We start from the raw sequence: 22,006 nt of genomic DNA on the forward strand, positions 1-22,006 counted from the left end.
ATTTGTCTGTTATCTTTGCCATATAATGTTTTTGGCAAAGTACCATAAAAATAAATGATAGTTTTTCTGCCATTACTTGCTTTTTAATTCAAAATACCTGCCTAAACGTCTGCCCTGTGTGACAAAGTCTGCAGAGCCTATAGCAAATCGTACTTAGTAGCACATCTCCATTGCTCCTCTTGTATCCTCAGTGTTACTGGAGGGAGGGCCCTTCATTCACCTGCTTGGCAGCCAAAAGATTATTGACTTGAGACATATTGAGATAAGAGCACCTTTCCAGAGACGTGATTGGCCGATGTAAATCAACTGATGCATTTTTATTGAATTTTCTTTAAACAAAGTACAGTACTTGGGAGGACGCCGTAATCTGAAGTGTGTCTTTCTCAACCTCTTGACTCAGAGACACCAGTAAATGGTGTAGACTTATACTAACAGACTATCATTGACTGCTGCTGGATCTCAGTGAGTATAATAAAATACGCTCGTCTTACAACATTACAACATGCTGTAGTAAATGTTCACTAAGCATAGAATGAAACAGTTCAGACTTGTACAAAATTATTTTTTTAATTGAATTTTTGTTCCTTTTATTACTCCCATTATCATTTATTATATACTTTAATCTGTGTCTTTTTTATTTTATTTTATACATAACTAGTTTCTTTTAATACAGTGAGTGTGTTTTAATCTTTTCTAGATTTGCTTTATGTAAACATAGTGGATTTTTAATGGCTTTACCTTCATGATTGTTACAGTTACCGTACATACAAATATAAGATAGTGGCCTAAATAAACTAACATTTATAGACGATTGTTCATTTATCTAACAAGGATTATCTGAGTTTTTAGCAAATCCTTTTTTATTCAATAGAATAATTCCCACCAAACGATTGATCTGTGAAAATGTCATTTTTTCATCTCTGTTTTCTGTAGTACAATCAATCTTTTCTCCAGTCTGTTTTTCATCTTAAGATGATGGAACAATTATCCACAAAATAAAGATGTGCATTTACTTGACACTGTTTTGTATTAGTATCTGCCACCACTGAATTTTGAATATTTTAAAGGTACAAAAGTTTTGTGTTTATTACTCATACAAAATTCTGTGGAACTGCCAGTCTGTCTGGGGATAGTAACTGTAATGCCACATAAAGACGTTATGTCGAACATTCCGACAACAAAACCGTGGATTTTTTACCGATGGATGTTGGCTCGAACTTGTCTTGCAAACACACGGTCACACAAATGTTGTTGGAAATTGCGAACGTCAAGAAGTTTTGCTGACAAGTTTTGTTGTCAGAAAATTTTAGAACCAGCTCTCAAATTTTCGTTGTTGGAAATTCTGACAGCAAATGTCCAATGGAGCCTACACAAGGTCGGAGTTTCCGACAACAAGCTCCGATCGAACATTTGTTGTTGGAAATTCCGACTGTGTGTATGCAGCATTACTGTAATTTAAAAAAAAAGGAGCATTTTATGAATATATCAATGTCATTGAAAATTGCGTGCGATCGTTCCGTTAAGATAAAGCTGAACAACAGACACGGGAAAAGATTGATTGTACAACAGAGGAAAAATGTCAGTTTCACAGATTCATTGCTCTGTAGAAAAAGGATTGATTTGCTAAAAATTCTATAAAGGTTCGTTTTTTAAGACAACTATCTTTCTTTTCCTCTCCCTCTCTCCCCCCCTCTCCCTCTCCCCTATTATCCTCCCTCTGTCTGTCTCCCCCTCTTCCTCTCCCCATCTCCTTCTCTCTCTCCCCCTCTCCCGCTATCCTTCACCCTCTCTCCCTCTCCCCCTCTCCCCTTATGCCTCTCTCCATCAACCCCTCTCCCTCTCCCCGTATCCTTCTCCCTCTCTCCGTCTCCCCCTCTCCCTCCCTCTCCCCCTATCCTTCTTTCATTCTCCGTCTCCCCCTCTCCCTCTCTCTCCACCTATCCTTCTCCCCTCTGTCACCCCCAACCCCTTTTCTTCTCCCTCTCTCCCTCTCTCTCCCTCTCCCCCTAGCCTTCTCCCTCTCTCCGTCTCCCTCTCTCTCTCTCACAATATCCTTTTCCTCTCCCTTCCCCCCTCTCTCCTCTTATCCTTCTCCTCTCCGTCTCCCCCTATCCTTCTCCTCTCCATTTTCCTATCTTCGACTCCCCCCACCCTCTCCCCCTATCCTTCTCCCTTTCTCCGTCTCCCCCTCTCTCTCCCTCTATCCTTCTCCCATTCTCCGTCTCTCCCTCTCCCTCTCTCTCTCCACCTATCCTTCTCCTCTCCGTCTCCCCCTTTTCTTCTCCCTATCTCTCCCTCTCCCCCTAGCCTTTTCCCTCTCTCTCTCCCCGTATCATTCTCTTCTACATTCCCCCTCTATTCTTCTCCGCTCTCTCTCCCCCTATAATTCTCCTCTCCATCTCTCTCTCTCTCTCTCTCTCTCTCTATCCATCTCCCCTTCTCCTCCTCTCTCTCTCCCCCCTATCCTTCTCCCCCTCTCCTCCTCTCTCTCTCTATCCGTCTCCCCCTTCCCCTCTCCTCTCTCTCTACCTATCCTTCTCCCTCTCCCAATCTCCCCCTCTCCCTTTCCTTCTATACTTTGTTCCCTCTCCTTTACTCCTTCCTTCCCTTTCTTGTTCTTTTCCAACTAAAACACCAATACTGACCATAAAATGGTAGGTTTTTGAATGCATTCATATGAAGAATCTTCCAGTATATTTGATAATGATATAATGAATGTTATTCAAAAGTACTTCAAAATGTGGTTTGCTTTAAACATTCTATTTTTGAACAAATAGAATTTCCCAAAGGAAAAAGTTAAAAAGTTGTTCATTTGAGAAAAAATTTACTTCCTGCTCCTTTGAACTTTCTCAACATTACAGGCAAAAACAATCACTGTTTTGATCCCACGAACGATTAGTAAATAGAATGAACATTATGAAAACTAACATTTTTTAACAAAATTCTACTAGTGTGTGGGTGAGGCTTGGGTGTCTTAGTGGGGACAAGTGGAACTGCACCCACTAATGCCTAAACTCAAGGCAGGGAGCTGCAGTCATGTGACAGTCAACATTAAAGCATATCTCCCAAAGTTAGATATGAGCTGCAACTGCACTGTTACCTCGATGTACCCTGTGACTGACTGCATTCACATTGATGACACTTGGACACTTCAGACACACTGTTAAAGGACACCATTTCCCAGCTGCACAGTATTCAGAGACTGGTGCCGCAGAGCCTGTACTGATCTCCATTAATCCAGCATTAGCGTCATTTCTCTCCCAGGGACCAGTCCCATGGTTCCTATGGGATACAGCAAATGTTTTTCCTCTTTCTCTGACCACTGTGTTTGCTCTTATTCTTCCAAAGTATCTCATACTTCTTTCTCCTGTGACTCCAGGCTGGGTCCCTGGATACTCTGTGCTGCAAATCTGGTCCCAACGACTAATGAACCGGCTGCTAGTGTCGGTGCCAAGCACTTAACCCCCTCTATTACCAGTGGTCACCACCTTTGCCATGTCAGCTGTATCCTGGTTAATTGGCTGCCTTGCATGTGACACAGATACTGCAGCCCTTAGCAATAACAAACTAGCTTCCTCTGCATAGCACTGTTAGACCCACGTACTGTCTCTTTCACTAAGGTCCGAATGTTGGAAGACATGGGCCAGTTAAAAAAAATAAGTCTGACATTCGGCTAGTGTGTATGCCACCACCAAACGGCCGGCTTCTGTCAGACGAGCATGCTGGAAAACCAGCAGCAGACAAACTCCTGATCAGTGCTCTCAGCCAATGGTGGAGAGTGCTGATTGGAGTTTTCTGGTGGGGGGGGGGGGGGGAATTTGTATGGTAAATCTATACCATCAAGTGTGTGGATGGGGGATTCAGGATTCATGACCCATGTTTGGCTAGCTTAATACTGACATCTTATTGATCCTATTGGAGCTTTCCTCCTGCATGGAGTGTCAACTCTCCTGTTGCTGTCCCCATTTTGCAACAGTATGGCGAGTTGGGTTTGTCATAGATATCTCAATAAAAAAGCAATGCTGAATATTGATTATTTCTGCAGAGCAAGAAGCATATCATGGGTACCTACAGTACATTGCCTAAGGATTGCCTTGTGTATGGCCCTCATAAGGCTCTGTCATAACAAGTTCATCAGAATGATGAATCTGGGAGCTCAACTACCTAACTATCCATCTATCTATCTATCTATCTATTTATCTATCTAGTCATAAAGTCAGTTCTGGTTTAACTAGCACCTTTAAAGCAGATAAGTCCAAATGCGCCAAAATTTTATTTTAAGAAGCTGAGATGAACTCTTTTGCATTGAATAATTTTGCTACAGTTCTGATGTAAATCTTTCACCGGTATTTCTATATATACACATTTATAAAGCACTGCATTCCAGACTGTACAGCAGAATCATCTCTGGGTCTTTGAAGTCTTAACTAGTGATTGCATTTAAATAGGAGCCATTAGACTGGGGGGGAGATAATTGTGGCTATTTGGAAAGTATAGTGGAAGCTTATGGTCATGGTTAATGTAATATAGATAATTGTATGCATCCTATATTAAAGATGGAGGCAGAACCCCAGGGGCCCAGTCTGCTATTATACATGAATAATGTAGACACTGTCTGTTTCAGTTGTTTAAATTGTATGTAAAGGCACTTTTTTTGGATACATTGGGTAGGAATTTGACCCCCTGTCAATTTCTTTCTTTTTTTTTTTTTTTCGTCTGTGTCCCCATTCTGTGCCTCTCTTTGTCCAGGAAAACCTTTTCACCAAGACAGAAAGTAGGGGGTAATCCAAAAAATTGGAGTTGCCACCAGAGCAAATGGTGGAGAGAAATAATCCAAGGGGGATGAATGTTGTGGACATTTGTGTCTTCAGAACAGGAAGTGAAGAGAAATCTCCCCAGTGGGACAAACACATCAGCAAATAACCCGATTAAGATGTTGACACTTTTCCTACTGTATCCAAAACAATAATAAAATTTAGCTAAGCTTTGCATTTTAGAGAGTTGTATTTATGGCAAACGTCTGTTGAGTATTGAGGAGAACTCCTTAAACTTGCATGCTAAGATCTTCCAAGCTAGCAAATTTATTTATATGGTGATTGGAGGAAGGCGTGAGCAGGAGGCATGGTTACAAAGTTAGTCAGGTTGAAAAAATCCATCCAGTTGAACCTCAAAAAAAAAAAAAAAATATATATATATATATATATATAATATCATACAATCCCATATACCCAATTCTATACCCCCTGAGATTCCTTCCTGATCCCCCGAGAGGCATTCAGATTTTTCCTGGATCAACTTTACCTATAAATGTCAGTACCCAGTTATATTATGTACATTTAGGAAAGAATCCAGGCCTTTCTTAAAGCAATCTACGGGGCTGACCAGAACCACCTTTGCAGGGAGTCTATTCCACATGATAGAGGGCTCAAAACAGCTACAGCTTATGAGGGGCAATAACAATGGGGACAGGCCTTCTAATCTTTGCAATTGCTCTTTTTCCCCCCATGGTGGTTGATGACCAGCATCTGGGGCACCCATGGCCATAAAAAAACAAAAAGTTTCGGTCAAGGCCAAAAGAGTGGCCAAATTTGGTCACTGTCATCTATGGCCAAATACAGATCTTTTGACCAAACATGTCATGATTGTTGTCTGAGAAGGCTACCTATGGTCACATTGGGACACATTGTGTGTGTATATAAAAAATTTAAAATGTTATTGTTATTGTTCCAGGAGTAGATGGGAATTTTGCCAACGTGGCCATTTTACCAGCAGCAGCTATTAAAGTTTGGATTTTCCGTCACTTGGAAAATATACTCTGTCGCGAAATTGAGGAGACATCTAATCTCCCCAACTGGGGCATAAAAACCCAACAGATAATCAAATCAATCCATACTCCATCCAAAACTTAAAAGTAAATTTTAACTGGAGTTTTGCTGTAATGTAGGAACAGTCACTTCTACTGCTGTTTTCTGGAAACTTCGGTCTTAAATAATTGGCCAGCTTAGCCCCCCACCCAGACATATGCCCCCCAGACACTGCTGTATTATTATTTTTGTTCTGTTTTACCAAAACGTCAGACATCCAAAATCCACCTCCACCAACTGTACAAAAGTGGACCTGTCTGTTTTTTTTTTAAAGAGATAGAGAATCTGAAGTGTCAGTTACAGGGATATTAATCATCCTGAGAATTTCTTAAGTGCTCGGGCAGGCTTTAAAATGGGCCACAATTCTTCAGAAAAGCAAAGAGAAAAATACTGATAAAATAATGTCAGAATCTAGCCAAAAGGCTATAAAATTAATCTTCGTTCTATCATGTCATACTTGGCAGTATCTTTGAAGCTTGAGTAATGTAATCACTAAGCAATTTTATACAGTGTAACTTTTTCAGGTTAAAAAAGTTGGAAAAGTGAGTTTTGGAATGTTGCTTATCTTTTCTTAGGCTCAGATAATAGGAAGAAGCAATATTCAATAAGTAAATCTATGATTTCTATGATAGCTAAGGTTGGCCATTGTGTAATAAAAGTTTTGTTGGAAAAATTCCCAAAATATCCCAGCAGGTGAATGATCTGCCAGCTTTGCCATTTGTGTCAAATTTAGGATGGCATGCACATTTTTAATTAGGTTCAATGAATTCACTGATTAGGTAGCCTTGTCTTTGTAAAGGATAATGGAAATTTTTAATTAAAGTGTAAGGTTGTGTTTAGATGTATTTCACCTGCTGAAAAAATAAAGTATATGTAAACCCATTCGCTAAAACCTCATAAAAGATTATACATGTTAATCGTAAAAGTATTTTTTTTTTTCAATTTGCACCATGAGCAAAAACCTCCTTGGCAGGATCACTAGGCAAGCCATGTCCATGGCAGGACCCAGTGATCCCACCATGGAAGTCTGTTATAGAGCGACAGTGCTGTGCCCCTTTCTACCAATTTATCATCTACACCAGGGGTGTCCAAACGTTTTTCAAAGAGGGCCAGATTTGATGAAGTGAATATGCGTGAGGGCCGACCATTGTGCCTGACATTCTTTGAACCATTAAAATTCGGTTCAAGTGTGTCCGTCCAAACATTAATACACTGCCCAACAAGAATGTAGCCTTAACATTGCCATGAATGCAGCCTGATCGATGGCCTTCTGCAGCCTCGGAGGGGACAGGGAGGGGGCAGGACGAGCGCCAACAGATTACAGCGACAACAGATTGTGGCCCCCCTGGGGGCCAAAAAAGATATATATCCAAATTACCAGGGGGGCCACATTAAACCGGAAAGCGGGCCGCAATTGGCCCGCGGGCCGGATTTTGGACACGACTGATCTACACTATGTTGTCACTCTGCCACACAGGTTTCTGAAGGGGACTATTAGTGGCCAGTTCAACACATAATACATAGGCAAAATTATAGTTTTAACTGCCACACTATCTGCTATGTTGGACAACCAATGTGCAATAAAGCAATCATATCCAGTTGCTGCTACCACCTATTTGTGTTCCCACAATCAATTACCTAAATACAATAAGAATTGATGATGAGCATACCCACTATTCATTACCTATTTAGTGAAAACCATAAAATATTTACTGTGCAAATGCTTATTTGTGATAAATAAAACAATGTGCATCAGAATATACAGTGGGGAACATATTTGACCCCCTGCATATTTTTTAAATTTGCCCACGTACAAAGAAATGGGTCTATAATCGCTGGCAAAGGTGTATTTTAAATGATATAGACAGAATATCAACAAATTACGTGTTATAAAACCACTGCTAAGTCTGCCCTCTTCTCTCAGCACAGCTCAGCGCTCAGGGGGTTAAAAGTGCGAGTGATAAACAAATATATTAATATAAGTAATGATAGGTAAAACACCCTAAATCATGTATAGGTGTATAAATGATAGCAGCCACTTAAATTGAAAAGGTATATAAAAACAACAATAAATAAAGAGCAAATAAGTCCAATCAATATTGTAGCAGCGCTTTTGTTCTCGTTGAAGTGAACAAACTTCTTTATGTAGTATTCATCATAAAGGAAGATAATGCAGATAAAATGAGGAGAGGTGCTCAAAGGAGTGTAGTTCGTTAATAATAGCGGTGTAAAAAAAAGGTCCTTTTCACAGTCCACTAATCACCAATGTACCACCACGTGAACACAGGAAGCCCCTCTCAGGGATGCACTTACCACAAGGATAAGTATAATTTGCCTTCAAAAACCAGCAACCTTCCTTCTCTCCTTATTTGAACCTCCTTGCGCGGTGTATAGAGATGGGATCCACTTGGGCTCATGCAAACAATAACAAAGTGCACTCCATAGCGTGATACTGTTTAAAATTTTAATGTTTCCCTGTGTGCCCCCCTCTCTCAATATATACGTACAAAGTAAAAATTCAATGCCAGCAGAAGTGCGAATGCATAGATGCTCAATACACGAGAGATGTAGTTACCGATACCGCCAGCCGTCTGTGTGATGCCGAACACTTCTGGGTATAGCTCGGTGGAGCGCAATTGTCACTTTCTGGTGTAGCAGTAACACAATATGTCGCCATGGATTGAAATCCTGCATCGCCTGCAAGGTGCCCCTCCTCAAGAAGGCACATGTACAGGCCCATCTAAAGTTTGCCCATGAACATCTAAATGATTCAGAGGATTGGGAGAAAGTGCTGTGGTCAGATGAGACCAAAATTTAGCTCTTTGGCATTACCTCGACTCGCAGCTAATATATCCAGATGTCTTCACCGTGCATAAGAGAGCATCCCACCACCTTTCATAAATTTCATAAATTGCTCTTACCTTCCACCGTGGACCGGCTCAAAAATCAGGTCAAAGGCACTTTGCCTTTAAAGGGTTTATCATATTCCATTCTTGTGATGGTGAGCCAAGTTGTACACTCAGAATAAGATGATAAGCAGTAGTACAAATTTTCAATGTGTATGGGCTCGGATCTCCCACTTCGTTTCTCTCCAAAGAAGCTCAGAAAAGCACTTAGTACTTTAAAACCTTAATGTTTTATCCAAAAATATATTGCACTTACAAAATAGTAGAGAAGCCTCGTACACATGACCGAGTTTCTCGGCAAAAACCAGCAAGAAACTTGCTGTTTTTTTTTTTTTTGCCGAGGAAAATGGTCGTGTGTACATTTTTCGACGAGGAAACTGTCGAGGAACTCATCGAGCCAAAAAGAGAGCATGTTCTGTTTTTCCTTGACGGGAAAGGAGAAAATTGGCTCGCCGAGTTCCTCGACAGCCTCACAAGGAACTCGACGTGCAAAACTATGTGTTTCGCCCGTCGAGTTCCTCGGTCGTGTGTACGAGGCCTTAAAACATGCATATGTAAAGTAAATGACATCCAGGCATCAGCTCCTGTGTAACTTCTGGTATCTGGCAATTACGTCACCCGGCTCCGCCCTACACATATTGTCACGATACCACGTGACTTCCTCAGGGGATATCACCTGCCCTGAGAAAAGCCATGCATCCAATGCTGGGGTGCATTCATGTAGACAGGAATTGGCTGCAGGAGATCAGCAGCATGGGCATGCAAGAAAGATTAAAAAGGGTAAAAAGTATTTTATTAGAAATTACAATGGTTTATAATTCACAAAACTTTAGCAAACTAAATGTCGTTCATTTAGGGTTTACATGTACTTTCAATCTTTCAAGGATTACCTTTCTGAAATTGGTAATATATCATGGCTGGATTGTAGACAGTGCAGGAACTTTTTGGATATAGTTTTACAGTATGAGCTGTGTTCACCTGGTTGATACCCAAGCTCATTTTTAGTGTACAAGAAACAGCTATAAACCAGGTTATGTATACAGTTATAAAAGTTAATCTTACACATATATTGTTGTTCTTTATTCCATAATAAACCTGTCAAATTACTGTAGGAAGTTAATCAACACACTTCTATTTGCTTATTTCTGATGACTGCAACATACATATTGTATAAAAGGATTATAAAGGTTCAAAGTTAAAAATGTTACATAAACTTTGAATAAAAATGTTATATTCTCTTTGTAGATATGGGGGACACAGAACTGGGCCAGGTATCCTTTAAAGACATGGAAGAGTACAACCCCAAAAAGCAGCCAAAGCAACACTGGTACGAAGTTTACGTACAACCATGCATAGCGGAGCTCATAGGCACCATGCTCTTTGTATTTATTGGCTGCATGTCTGTCATCATGAACAACCTATCCGGAAGCCTGCAACCAGCTCTAGCCCATGGATTGGCCCTAGGGCTCACTATTGCCATCCTGGGGGGAATCAGGTACATTTCTGTCTTATTACTTTATATTCTTAAAGCTGACTACAGGGAAAGTGCTAAAAAACATAGTTGAAATTCACATATGCAATTGAAATTTGGTTCTGTCAGTTTTGTGATCCAGGATCCCCTACCAGAGGTCATAATAAAGTCAGTAACATCACTTTTCTATGCTGTAGTTAGGCAATACAGTTTAAATACTGCCACAACCCCTGCCTGATTATTGAAAGAAGCCCCACTACCCCGATGAGGTCATTACTTTAATACTCACTCCTGTCAGCTGACTGACATTGTTAGACTGAAAGCATTGTGCAAAAGGGCATCCATTGGCTCACACTGTTGTCATCCCTCCCCTTGTCTGTCATGTTGACCTGATAAATATAGTAAGATAGACATCATGGGCTTTTAAATACACTATTTAAACAGTTTAAAAAAAATTTGGGTTAAAACAGCTGTCAGGTCTTTTTTCACCATCTGTGTCCCATTCAAGGAATTTTCCTTCACTTTATGTCCTATAGACACAGAAGAAAGTAAGAGGAAATCTATTCAAGGTGAGGGAAATTTACATAGACATGTGGAATGCTTCGCTCATTTCATCTTGACACATTTTGAGGATGAAGTAAAAGAGGACAGTCACTGTTTGACCGCAAATGCATGTTATACAGAGATTTGACAGTATTGTAAGTTTTTTTGCCTGATGACTTCCCATCTGTATCTGTTGTAGGAAGGGCAGGCTCAACTGGTACTGGCATGGTAAACCATGCAGGAGACAGGGATACCTAGGAACAGTACAACACTTGACAAAACTAGTATGTTTACCATTTGTCTTTTGCCGTGTCTGGCAACTTCAAGAATCTTAAGGGTACATTTGGCCATGAACTGAAAGGAAGAAGGCTGAACAACCTACTAAGAGGGGTCACAAGACTTTTTGTGGTAATATATAGCCATCTCTCTTAATTTGAAATGTACAGGCTCTTTAAATTACACTGCTCACCTTAGTAGCAGTAACTTTCAATTGTTCTACATCAAGATAAAAGGAAACATAGCCATAGCGTTTGTAAAGGGATCCTTATTCAAGTGTGACTAGGGTAGTGTGATCGATCTGTATATCTGTAGATGTGGGTTCCAATGGCTGCAATGCTGATAACCCAGTACAACGGTCACAAGAACAGAAATGCTTCTATGACTGAAAGCTTATCATTTTTCCATGCAGTTGGACAAGGGTTATCAAATGTAAAACAGAGCCAAAACAATTAAGCAAATGAAGGTAACCTTTAAGATGTGGACGTACTTTTTATTTGTATTTGAGTAAATAATAAGTTCAAAGTGCCTTATTCCTTAGCAAATTAAGTCTTGTGCAATATTTCATTGTGTGCCATTGCATTCCCCATAGTCCAATTATAATTTAGCTTACACCGACTGAGTTAAGAAAAGTGAGAGTGGATTGTTTACTAAGGGATTATGTATTTTGCAATGTTTTAGTGAATAAGCATCACTGTCCTTGTCTCAATGCAGCTAGCATTCTGGCCTCCCAAACATCAATGAAGTAACAGTCTTGGATTCCAAATGTTGATGGCATACTGCTAACATGCACTAGATTGTGTCATTAATCTAAGGCTCAAATATGTCTATGTGTTAAAGTAAATTTTTGGAAATTTTTGGGGTTAAAATTTTGAAGGGTTAGCTCAACCAAAGATTTAATTTTAGTAAATGGAAGAACCCTGTGGGGTAGTCAGCTTCTGGAAAAGCCTGATGGGGTGGGTCATTTCCTGGATTAGCCTGGTGGAGGTAGTCAATCTCTGGGAGAGCCTGGAGGAGTGAGTCACCCATGGAAGAGCCTGTTGCGGTGATTCAGCCCCTAGAAAAGCCAAGTAGGGATAGTCAGTCTCTGGAAGAACCTGGGGAGTTGAGTCCACCCCTTGAAAGAGTCTGGTGAAGTGATTCAGCCCCTGAAAGAGCCTGGTGGGTTGGATCAACCCCTGGAAGAGCCTGATTGAGTGATTTAGCCTCTGGAAGAGCCTGGTTGAGTGAGTCAGCCTCTGGAAGAGCATGGTGGGGTGACTGAGCCCTTGGAAGAACCTTATGGAGTGATTCAGCCTCTGGAAGAGCCTGATGGGTTGGTTCAGCACCGTAAGGAGCCTAGTAGAGCGAAATAGCCTCTGGAAGAGCCTGGTTGAGTGAGTCAGCCTCTGGAGGAGCATGGTGGGGTGACTGAGCCCCTAGAAGAACCTTGTGAAGTGATTTAGCCTCTGGAAGAGCTTGATGGGTTGGGTCAGCCCTCTAAGGAGCCTAGTAGAGCGAGTTAGCCTCTGGAAGAGCCTGGTTAAGAGTATCAGCCTCTGAAAGTGCCAAAAGTTGGAGTGAGTCAACCTCTGGAAGAGCCCTGCAGGGAGAGTCAACTTATGAAGGAGCCTGGTTATCCCCTGGCTTCTTATATTACTTATATACTCCAACAGTGAGAATTTCCTGCCATAATTTACAACTCTGTCCTTTTCCATCTGGGTTTTTTTGGGTGCTCTCTCCAATTAACCTACAAGCTTATTGTTGAAAACAACCCACACAGACATAGGGACAACATACTAGCTTTGCATGGTGTTCACAGTAGAAAATTAAGATGCTTTGAAAATGCACTAACCATTCTCCTACCTTGGCAGGAGAATTTAAAGGAATCGCAAATCAATAATACTTTTATTGCTACAATAAATTAATTAAATGGAAATACCTGTACATCAAAATCCTGCATGGTTCTGCATTACACTGCTCCCAAAGCCTATATTATTATATCAAGAGGGCAGCAGCAACCAATCAAATTTAAACCAATCCGTGGAAAACTTTAAAGGGTGAATTCAAATTGGTTGCTACACTCTGCACCTTGCTCCTGCGAGTGTCTGTTGTCGCTGTATCTTTGCAGAATTGCTTTATTATTTTGTTTATATGGCACTTGTTCGCAAAATCAATTTCATGTCAATTGCGTCCTTTGTGCTTGGGAGGTGTCTGTGTTGTAACCATTAACTGGCATACATCTGCTCTAACCATTAACTGGCATTTAAGGGCAGAAAAACAAATAGTTATGCTGGTGAGCCATGCCTTAGATAAGAAGTGATAATATTGCTTTCCCATTGTCAAAATCTACTATCTAGTCATTTACTCTGCGTATACAAACACATACGCCTGACTAAGCTGGATGGAGGAGGCTGGAGGGTTTAAAGGATGTGTTTCCAGCAAAAGGCAATTCACGCGTAGGTTTCGATTGGGTAAAGAAAAAAAATGATAGATTCGCTGCATGCTTACTCTATCCACATAATCCAGAAAGTAGGTTGACCTCTAGGTTTATAGGTTTAGCCCTCCCAGTTGTTCTTCTTGTTTTTGCAAAGGTCACCAGTGGTCTACACAGACCTGAACCTAGGATACCAACATTTTTAGTGGCGGTTGCAGCATCTTTTTTACAGAGTGACTTTACTGGCAGTGAAGAGCTAGAGATGAGCTGAGGCATAATGAGCTCATCAGTCATTGCCGATACCCCCCCCCCCCGCCCCCCTATATCTGTTTTATCTTACTGGGTGCCTCCGGGTCCCCCAAACCTGAGGCATTCTGTCTGAAATCGGTTGCTTCCAGCTACAGTTTCAAAACTCAGCCTTGCGTCCACCACCACCCTCTAACCAGAGTTTCAAATTATATTTTTATGAGTGTATCATGCTCAATGGGGCTCCAGGGCACTCAGGAAAAAGAATAAAGTGGGACCTCTTCTTGCCTGCACTTGATAGCTCAATTTTAAAGTAAATGTAGTTTCAATCATTAGAGCTTTAACTAACTAATGTAATTTCAAAGCCATATTTTTTAAATCTGCAGCTTCCATTAAAAAAAATCTGTTATGAAGGTCCTTGTTGGGACACTTTTTTCTTGCCTCTTAATTGTGCTCTTGCATTGTCACCCTGTCACAAAGCCTTCTTACGGAGGCCATTTTAACACGCATTATGTAGGCATGGTGCCCACATAAGGATACCCACCATGATAAATGTCACACATTGTCATTTATGGACTGTATGTAGACAGTATCTTTTTATTATTACCGTATTATTATAAGATTATAAAATCTATTTTATTTATAGCCAGTGTGAGAAGTGCTGGCTTCCTTTAATACATACATGTGGCCAAAACACATGCTCATAACTCTAAAAAAAATTAACATCTCTTTTGAGATTACTAGACATTTGGCATTGAATTACAGCTGAACTCCAGGCACAACTCTCATTTAAATATATTCTTCAATAGCCACAAAAGATATCAATCCACTTGTGCACCAAATGCCTTTGCAAACCCAGATATTACTTGTGGGAGCTGGAGGAGGATCCCAGCAGGCTCCACCCATTACAGGCTGTCTGTAGAAAACTACAGGAGGGGGAGGAGACAAGACCAGTCATCCTGCACTAGCAGAGAGAGCAGCAGTTTCCGCGAGCGAGCGGCGGACACCGTCCGCCGCGAGCGGCACGGCGCCGTCCGATTGGACAGGCGCTCGCCTACAGGGAGGGGCTGCAATAAGGCGGTTAAGCTAATTGCCTTACCAGCCCCTCGGCGGAAGGAGGAAGTGGGACAGGAAGTCCCCTTCTCCTGAAGCCCCCACTCCCCCCCCCCAAAAAAATTACATGCCAAATGGCATGTAAGGGGGCGAGGAGTGGGTTAAGCGGAAGTTCCAATTTTAGGTGGAACTCCACTTTAACACATCCTGGATTCAAAATATAACCATAGACTTTAAGGGTGGGGTTGCAACGAAGAGGAAGTCAAGTAATCACATGGCATTATGTAGGAGCTTGAGTTATAAATAAGGCTTCAGTGGCCAGGTAGAAAGATGGTAAATGGATAATAGCGTCAATGGTCATTGAGCTAGCGGGGGTCTGTAGGTGAGCAATGGGAAGTAGCTAATATAATTACATAAGGATTTGTAAATATGGAGGTATCTATAATGGATTTATTAGTGCCATGCAAACTGTATTAATCTATTTTGTATTGTTTCAGTGGGGGCCACTTCAACCCAGCCGTATCCCTGGGCGCCTGGATAATTGGAGGACTCAACCTTGTCCTAGTAGTGCCATACTGGGTCTGCCAGCTGACTGGTGGAATGATTGGAGCAGCGCTGGCCAGGGTAAGGGGGCCACAGTCACTTCAAAACTTCACAAATTTCTGTAAATACAATATTTTTATGAGAAGGAAAGTAGAATATAGGATTATGAAGATTTTAGTGTATTTTTTAAGTGTAATTTTAAAGTCTACTGTCCCATGCCCACTGGCACCATGCACTCACATAAAGTGGGTTGAATGATGCTAATCAGAAGACTGGCCCTGGTAGACAGATTATTCTGTGGGGGACAACTTCAGAGAGAAGGTGAACTGTGCAACCAGAAACTAGGGCATCAATTTTTTACAGATTTTTTTTTTCAACTGGAGTTATGTTCGAAAGAGAACACAATCTTGTTAGGCTTGCCACACAAAACAGGCTGCTGTGTTTGTTGCTTGGGATACATAACTGAAAGGTGTTACTATTTGTTGTACGTTCATAAAATGTAAAGTACTCACCAATCTTCGTTGTTTTCAGGCCCTGACTCAAGTAGAATTTTATGAGAGATCAGCTGGTGCAGCTTTCAATGTGGTGACCACTGATTCCCAGGTTGCCCGTGCCATTGGAGCGGAAATAATCATGACATTCTTCTTGGTGTTGGCTGTCTGCATGGGGGCCATTAATAAGAAGACCACTACTCCCCTGGCTCCCTTCTGTATTGGCTTCACTGTGGCAACAGACATCTTGGCGGGGTAAGAGAAACATACACTTATTTAGAAACATTTACTGTCTTAAAATGGTGAAATGGCATTTTTAAATTGAGTTTAATATCTTAATAAACATTGCTGCCTGCTTCCTCCACTGCAGGCTTTAGTGCTGAGTGTTATAGCATTCGGTTTGCAAGTGTTGACTCACAAGACCTGCAGAATTCAAGCAAAATAGGCCTGCAGTGCCTCATTTGGCCTGAGGTACGGGGGCGTAGAAGCCGAGCAGAGCCGAAAATAGGCCTGCAGTACCTTATTTGGCCTGAGGTACGGGGCGCAGGAGCAGAGAAAAGTCGAATTTTGGAGTGCAGTACCTAATTTGGCCTGAGGTACGGGGGCGCAGGAAATGAAGTGTCCTCTGGCCTTTTTGTCCGTTTTCGGCGCTCTCTGGCGCCCCCCACCTCTGGCTGCATTCGGCATTGCATCCCATTAAAGTAAATGCGGAACAAATTATTTTCGTTTCCATTGACTTCAATGGGAAAACTCGCTTTGATATGCAAGTACTTTGGATTACGAGCATACTCCTGGAACGGATTATGCTCGTAATCCGAGGTTCAGCTGTACTTGATATTTCTTTATATTTTACCCTTTGCTGCACCTGGCAGATATTTTACACTCTCTTCTTGCACTTTTACAGAGGAAGCATATCTGGAGCATGTATGAACCCTGCCAGAGCCTTTGGTCCTGCTGTAGTAGCAAATTACTGGGCCTATCAGTGGATATACTGGGTGGGACCTATGATTGGAGGTCTGCTAGTTGGCGGTATTATAAGGTAAGAATACAATTTTATTCTTTGTGTGTTTCTATTAAAATTCAGCGCATCCGGAAAGTATTCACAGCTTTTCACTTTTTCCACATTGTGTTATGTTGCAGCCTTATTCCAAAATAGATTAAATTCATTATTTTCCTAAAAATTCTACAAACAATACCGCATAATGACAATGTGAAACAAGTTTGTTTGAAATCTTTTCAAATATATTAAAAATTATAAGCTGTGTGCTTAGAGTCGTTGCCCTGTTGGAAGATGAACCTTCGCCCCAGTCTGAGGTCCAGAGCGCTCTGGAGCAGGTTTTCATCAAGGATGTCTCTGTACATTATTGCATTCATCTTTCCTCTGATACTTACTAGTCTCCCAGTTCCTGCCGCTAAAAAACATCCCCACAGCACGATGCTGTCACCACCATGCTTCACTGTAGGGATGGTATTGGCCAAGTGATGATCAGTGCCTGGTTTCCTCCAGACACGACACTTGCCATTCAGGCCAAATAGTTCAATTTTTGTTTCATCAGACCAGAGAATTTTGTTTCTCATGGTCTGAGAGTCCTTCAGGTGCCTTTAGGCTGACTCCAGGCGAGCTGTCATTTTCCTTTTACTCAAGAGTGGCTTCTATCTGGCCACTCTACCATACAGGCCTGATTGGTGGAGTGCTGCAGAGATGGTTGTTCTTCTGGAAGGTTCTCCTCTCTCCACAGAGAAATGCTGGATCTGTCAGAGTGACCATCGGGTTCTTGGTCACCTCCCTGCCTAACGCCCTTCTCCCTTGCTCAGTTTGGCCAGGCGGCCAGCTCCAGGAAGAGTCCTGGTGGTTCCAAACTTCTTCCATTTATGGATGATGGAGGCCACTGTGCTCATTGGGGCCTTAGATGCTGCAAACATTTTTCTGTACCCTTCCCCAGATCTGTGCCTCGATACAATTCTATCTCGGAGGTCTACAGACAATTCCTTGGACTTCGTGGCTTGGTTTGTGCTCTGACATGCACTGTTAACTGTGGGAACTTATATAGACAGGTGTGTGCCTTTCCAAATCATGTCCAATCACCTGAATTTACTACAGGTGCACTCCAATCAATTTTTAGAAACATCTCAAGAACAATCAGTGGAAACAGGATGCATCTGAGCTCAATTGTGTGTGTCATGGCAAAGGCGGTGAATACTTATGTACATGGGATTTTTTCGTTTTTTATTTTTAATAAATTTGCAGATTTCAAACAAACTTCTTTCATGTTATTATGGGGTACTGTTTGTAGAATTTTGAGGAAAGTAATGAATTCAATCTATTTTGGAATAGGGCTGTAACATACCAAAATGTGTAAAATGTGAAGTGCTGTGAATACTTTCCGGATGCACTGTATCTACAGGACTGCAAGGATCAGTCTACCCCAAAAGTGATATTTTAGTAATAGATACAATCTGGGGGACGTAATATTTGGCTAGCGCCTTGCATCATTGGGACAGTAACAGGGAAATCTTGTTACCATAGTTCTCCTTTGATTACTGGTTCTTTTTAGATTCTTTTGCTTATTTACGAACACATGGATGTGGCCTATTGAAAATAAAGCGTGCAACTCAATGTGCACTGATGTCCCAAAACAATCAGGGTGATTTACTAAACTGGAGAGTGCAAAATCTGGTGCAGCTGTGCATGGAATCAGGTTTTAATTTCAAAAGTTAACAGATAAGCTGAAGTTAGAAGCGGATTGGCTGCCATGCAGAGCTGCACCAGATTTTGCACTCTCCAGTTTTAGTAAATCAAAAGTGACAGCCCCTGTGAATTACTAATATGCATATAGAGATAAAAAGCTTCTGCGTGTAGGTTACACAAAAAACAAATAAAACATAATAGTAAAGTCAATGGGCTGGATTCAGAACGGAGATACGCCGTCATATCTCTGAGTGTGCGTGGTCGTATCTATGCGCCTGATTCAGAGAATCAGTTACGCATAGATTTCCCTAAGATCCGTCTGGTGTAAGTGTCTTACACCGTCGTATCTTAGGCTGCATATTCACGCTGGCCGCTAGGTGGCGCTTCCGTATAGTTACGCAAGGAATATGCTAATTGGGTATTTACGCCGATTCAGAAACGTACGTCCCGCCGGCGCATTTTTTTTACGTAGTTTACATTAGGTTTTTTTCGGCGTAGAATTACCCCTGCTATATGAGGCGTAGCTAATGTTAAGTATGAACGTCGTTCCCGCGCCGAGTTTTGAAAATTTTACGTCGTTTGCGTAAGTCGTTCGCGAATAGGGCTGGACGTCATTTACGTTCACGTCGAATCCAATACCTCCTTGTGGCGTACTTTGGAGCAATGCACACTGGGCCTTTCAAAAAAAACTTCAAAAACGCGGGGTCATACTAAATTTAAATAATACACGCCCACAACATCACCATTTGAATTAGGCGGGCTTACGCCGCCACAGTTACGTTACGCCGCCGTAACTAAGGGCGCAAGTTGTTTCTGAATACAGAACTTGCACCCTAAATTACGGCGGCATAACGTATCTGAGATTAGTTACGCCGGGCGGACAGATAGACCATTCTATCTGAATTCAGCCCAATGTGTTTTTTTCGGGGTAGTAGAGTGAGGGAGAAGAATCGGACTAAAAATTATTTTGTAAAATTATGGTTTAGGCACATAAATATGAAATATCCCATAGAAGGTTTATGCATTCTAATATCTAGCCACCAAGTGGAGCTTTAAGGCCCTGTACACACGATAGAACATGTCCGATGAAAACGGTCCGCGGACCGTTTTCATCGGACATGTCCGCTGGGAGATTTTGGTCTGATGGCTGTACACACCATCAAACCGAAATCCCCGCGGACAGACAGCGCGGTGACGTGGCGGTCACTTTGACGCCGCCATGTCACCAAACCAGGAAGTAAAATACTTCCACGCATGCGTCGAATCCATTCGACGCATGCGGGAGATTTCTGTCCGCTGGTTAGGTGTACTAACCAGCGGACATGTCGGACGGACGGGTTTCCAGCCGACAAGTTTGAAAGCAAGCTTTAAAACTTTTGTCTGCTGGAAACCTGTCTGCTAGGCTGTACACACGGTCGGATCTGTCCACTGAAACTGGTCTGCGGACCAGTTTCAGCAGACATGTTCGGTCGTGTGTACAAGGCCTAAGACATCCACACAAGTCAGTGAGTCAGATCAGTGAGATCTCCCCATCCATACAGCTCCTTTTAGGGTTTCAATCAGAGAAAAAGCCTGAAAGCAGACTACTACTCTTTAGATAACCCATAGTGCTCTGATAATCCTTTCGTCATGCATTAAATGTTTTTATTTACATTAAAACAAACTATACAACTGTCACTTTTCTCTTTCCTGAAGGCTTCTGCTCGGAGACCAAAAAATTCGCCTTTTCCTGAAATGACGTCATGTGAAGAGCCTTCCTTCCGCCTGTGGTGTTCTTGCTGGGCCTAAAGCAGATGTCACAGTTCCACCAATTGCCACCACAGATTTCCAGACCTGGAATCAGACTCAAGAACTTTGCCAGCTGGCCACAGAAACCTGGAGGGAGGGCCCAGCAAATTGCTCCATGAACCCACCTTATTCACCATCAAATCAATGCCAGAACCTAAGCAGCGATAGCGTAGAAGCAACAGCTCTCTTACCACACAGCTACGAAGAGGACTGCTGATGGCTCTTTCATGCACTGCCCAGTATGAGTACTCTGATCAATGCCTTAGTCTATCGTGGTCCCAGGGAAACCTGGGATTACTAAATGTCCACACCTACTGAGCCAAGCCTGGTACTACAAAACAATTGATTGTGGAACACTTGGCTTGGAAGTCACAAACAACAATTTCTCCGTGTCACTTGACCACTGTGTGGTTTTCTTTTCATAAAGAGAAACTTCAACCAAGCTACCTAAAATTGCTTTTCTAGTCTCTTAACTTGTTCCTGTATGTAAATAATAGTAATAATAATAATAATAATAATAAAAAAGAACAATACGTACTAGTCCATGGAGTTCAGCCTTGGCTTTCTGTCAGCCCAGAGAGCTTCATTCCTCCTCTGTTCTGGTGCCACCATCTCAGACGTATATCCCATGCAGGCCCTACAGACCTGGCAGAGTTTCATGGCATGTCCGGACATGTGGAAACTTACGTTAAACCCCTGACACATGTGAAGACACACCACGCTCAGGGCTTTTTTTCAGCTGGAACTTGGTGGAACTCAGTTCCACCACCTCTGGCTCAGGCCCTCTGCTCCCTGCTGACCACTATTACTTGAAAACACAAAAGTCCAGCTTCTATGCTTTCAGGTGACATGCAGAGGTCAGAGCTGAAGAGGGGTAAACGTGAGATGTGGATGGGGGATTCAGAGGTAAGCAGCTGTGGAAGAAGGCTGAATTCTGCACTCTGTGTGTAGCACACTCCTGAACTCTGTACTATTTACATAGCACACCCTGAATTCTGCAGTCTGTGTGTAACCCCCTCCCTGAACTCTGCACCCTTTACATAATTCACGCATGGTATTTAATGACCCTATTAAGACCCTCCCACTGTTAGTGAAATTTGACCACACCCACTATTTGATGTGGTTTGGGGGGGGTGTAATGGACGGGGATGGGGGAGGCGTGATTGAGTTCCTGCACCTATTTTTCGAGAAAAAAAGCTCTGGCCATGCTTCTCTTCAAGGTTCCATATACTGGGTGAGATCTGCTGCTTTCTGCTCATGTGCCGGAAGGTTTTTCTCTGGCAAGTCCTATAGACTAATAGTCATCAACCCTGTCCTCAGGGCCCAATAACAGGCCAGGTTTTTTGTATTACCTTGGGGAGATGCAGACTAGAATACTGCAAGGAGGAGCAAATTATATCACCTGTGATGTATTTCAGTTATCTTGCAAACCTGACCTGTTAGTGGGCCCTGAGGACAGGGTTGATGACCACTGCTATAGACTAATGGCATGTCTGCACATGTGAGCGATGTGCGCACATATTGTGATTCGCATATCAAGGCAAGGATGCAGAAGCAAAATAATAATAAAAAATAAATATCTTCACAAACAGTGTAGATGGAGGAATCTCCCTGGCCCGGCTATCGTATTCTGACAACCACCGGTGTCGGCTGTCAGAATACCCAAGCAGTGCCTGCAGCTGATTCACACCCTGTTCTAGTGAGAGATGTAAAATGTTTC

The 22,006-nt window shown here is 42.1% G+C and overlaps 1 protein-coding gene across 1 annotated transcript; it reads left to right on the forward strand.

Moving 5' to 3' along the window:
• Positions 1-209: 209 nt before the first annotated feature.
• AQP8 (aquaporin 8) lies at positions 210-20,826 on the forward strand. The gene is made up of 6 exons (XM_040356511.1): positions 210-462; positions 10,016-10,265; positions 15,273-15,399; positions 15,850-16,064; positions 16,714-16,848; positions 20,194-20,826. The coding sequence occupies exons 2-6, from the start codon at positions 10,018-10,020 to the stop codon at positions 20,234-20,236; spliced, it is 768 nt and encodes a 255-aa protein (XP_040212445.1). The 5' UTR covers positions 210-462; positions 10,016-10,017; the 3' UTR covers positions 20,237-20,826.
• Positions 20,827-22,006: the final 1,180 nt, after the last annotated feature.

Source organism: Rana temporaria, chromosome 6 (genome assembly GCF_905171775.1).
Source record: "Rana temporaria chromosome 6, aRanTem1.1, whole genome shotgun sequence".
Classification (NCBI taxonomy): Eukaryota; Metazoa; Chordata; class Amphibia; order Anura; family Ranidae; genus Rana; species Rana temporaria.

What these genes read in the sequence shown, in the direction of transcription:
- AQP8 (XM_040356511.1), top strand. Translation starts at nt 10,018, where the DNA reads ATGGGGGACACAGAACTGGGCCAGGTATCCTTTAAAGACATGGAAGAG. An exon ending in TTGGAGCAGCGCTGGCCAGG is followed by an intron (nt 15,400 to 15,849) that starts GTAAGGGGGCCA and finishes CGTTGTTTTCAG; the next exon opens with GCCCTGACTCAAGTAGAATT. An exon ending in CTAGTTGGCGGTATTATAAG is followed by an intron (nt 16,849 to 20,193) that starts GTAAGAATACAA and finishes TCTTTCCTGAAG; the next exon opens with GCTTCTGCTCGGAGACCAAA.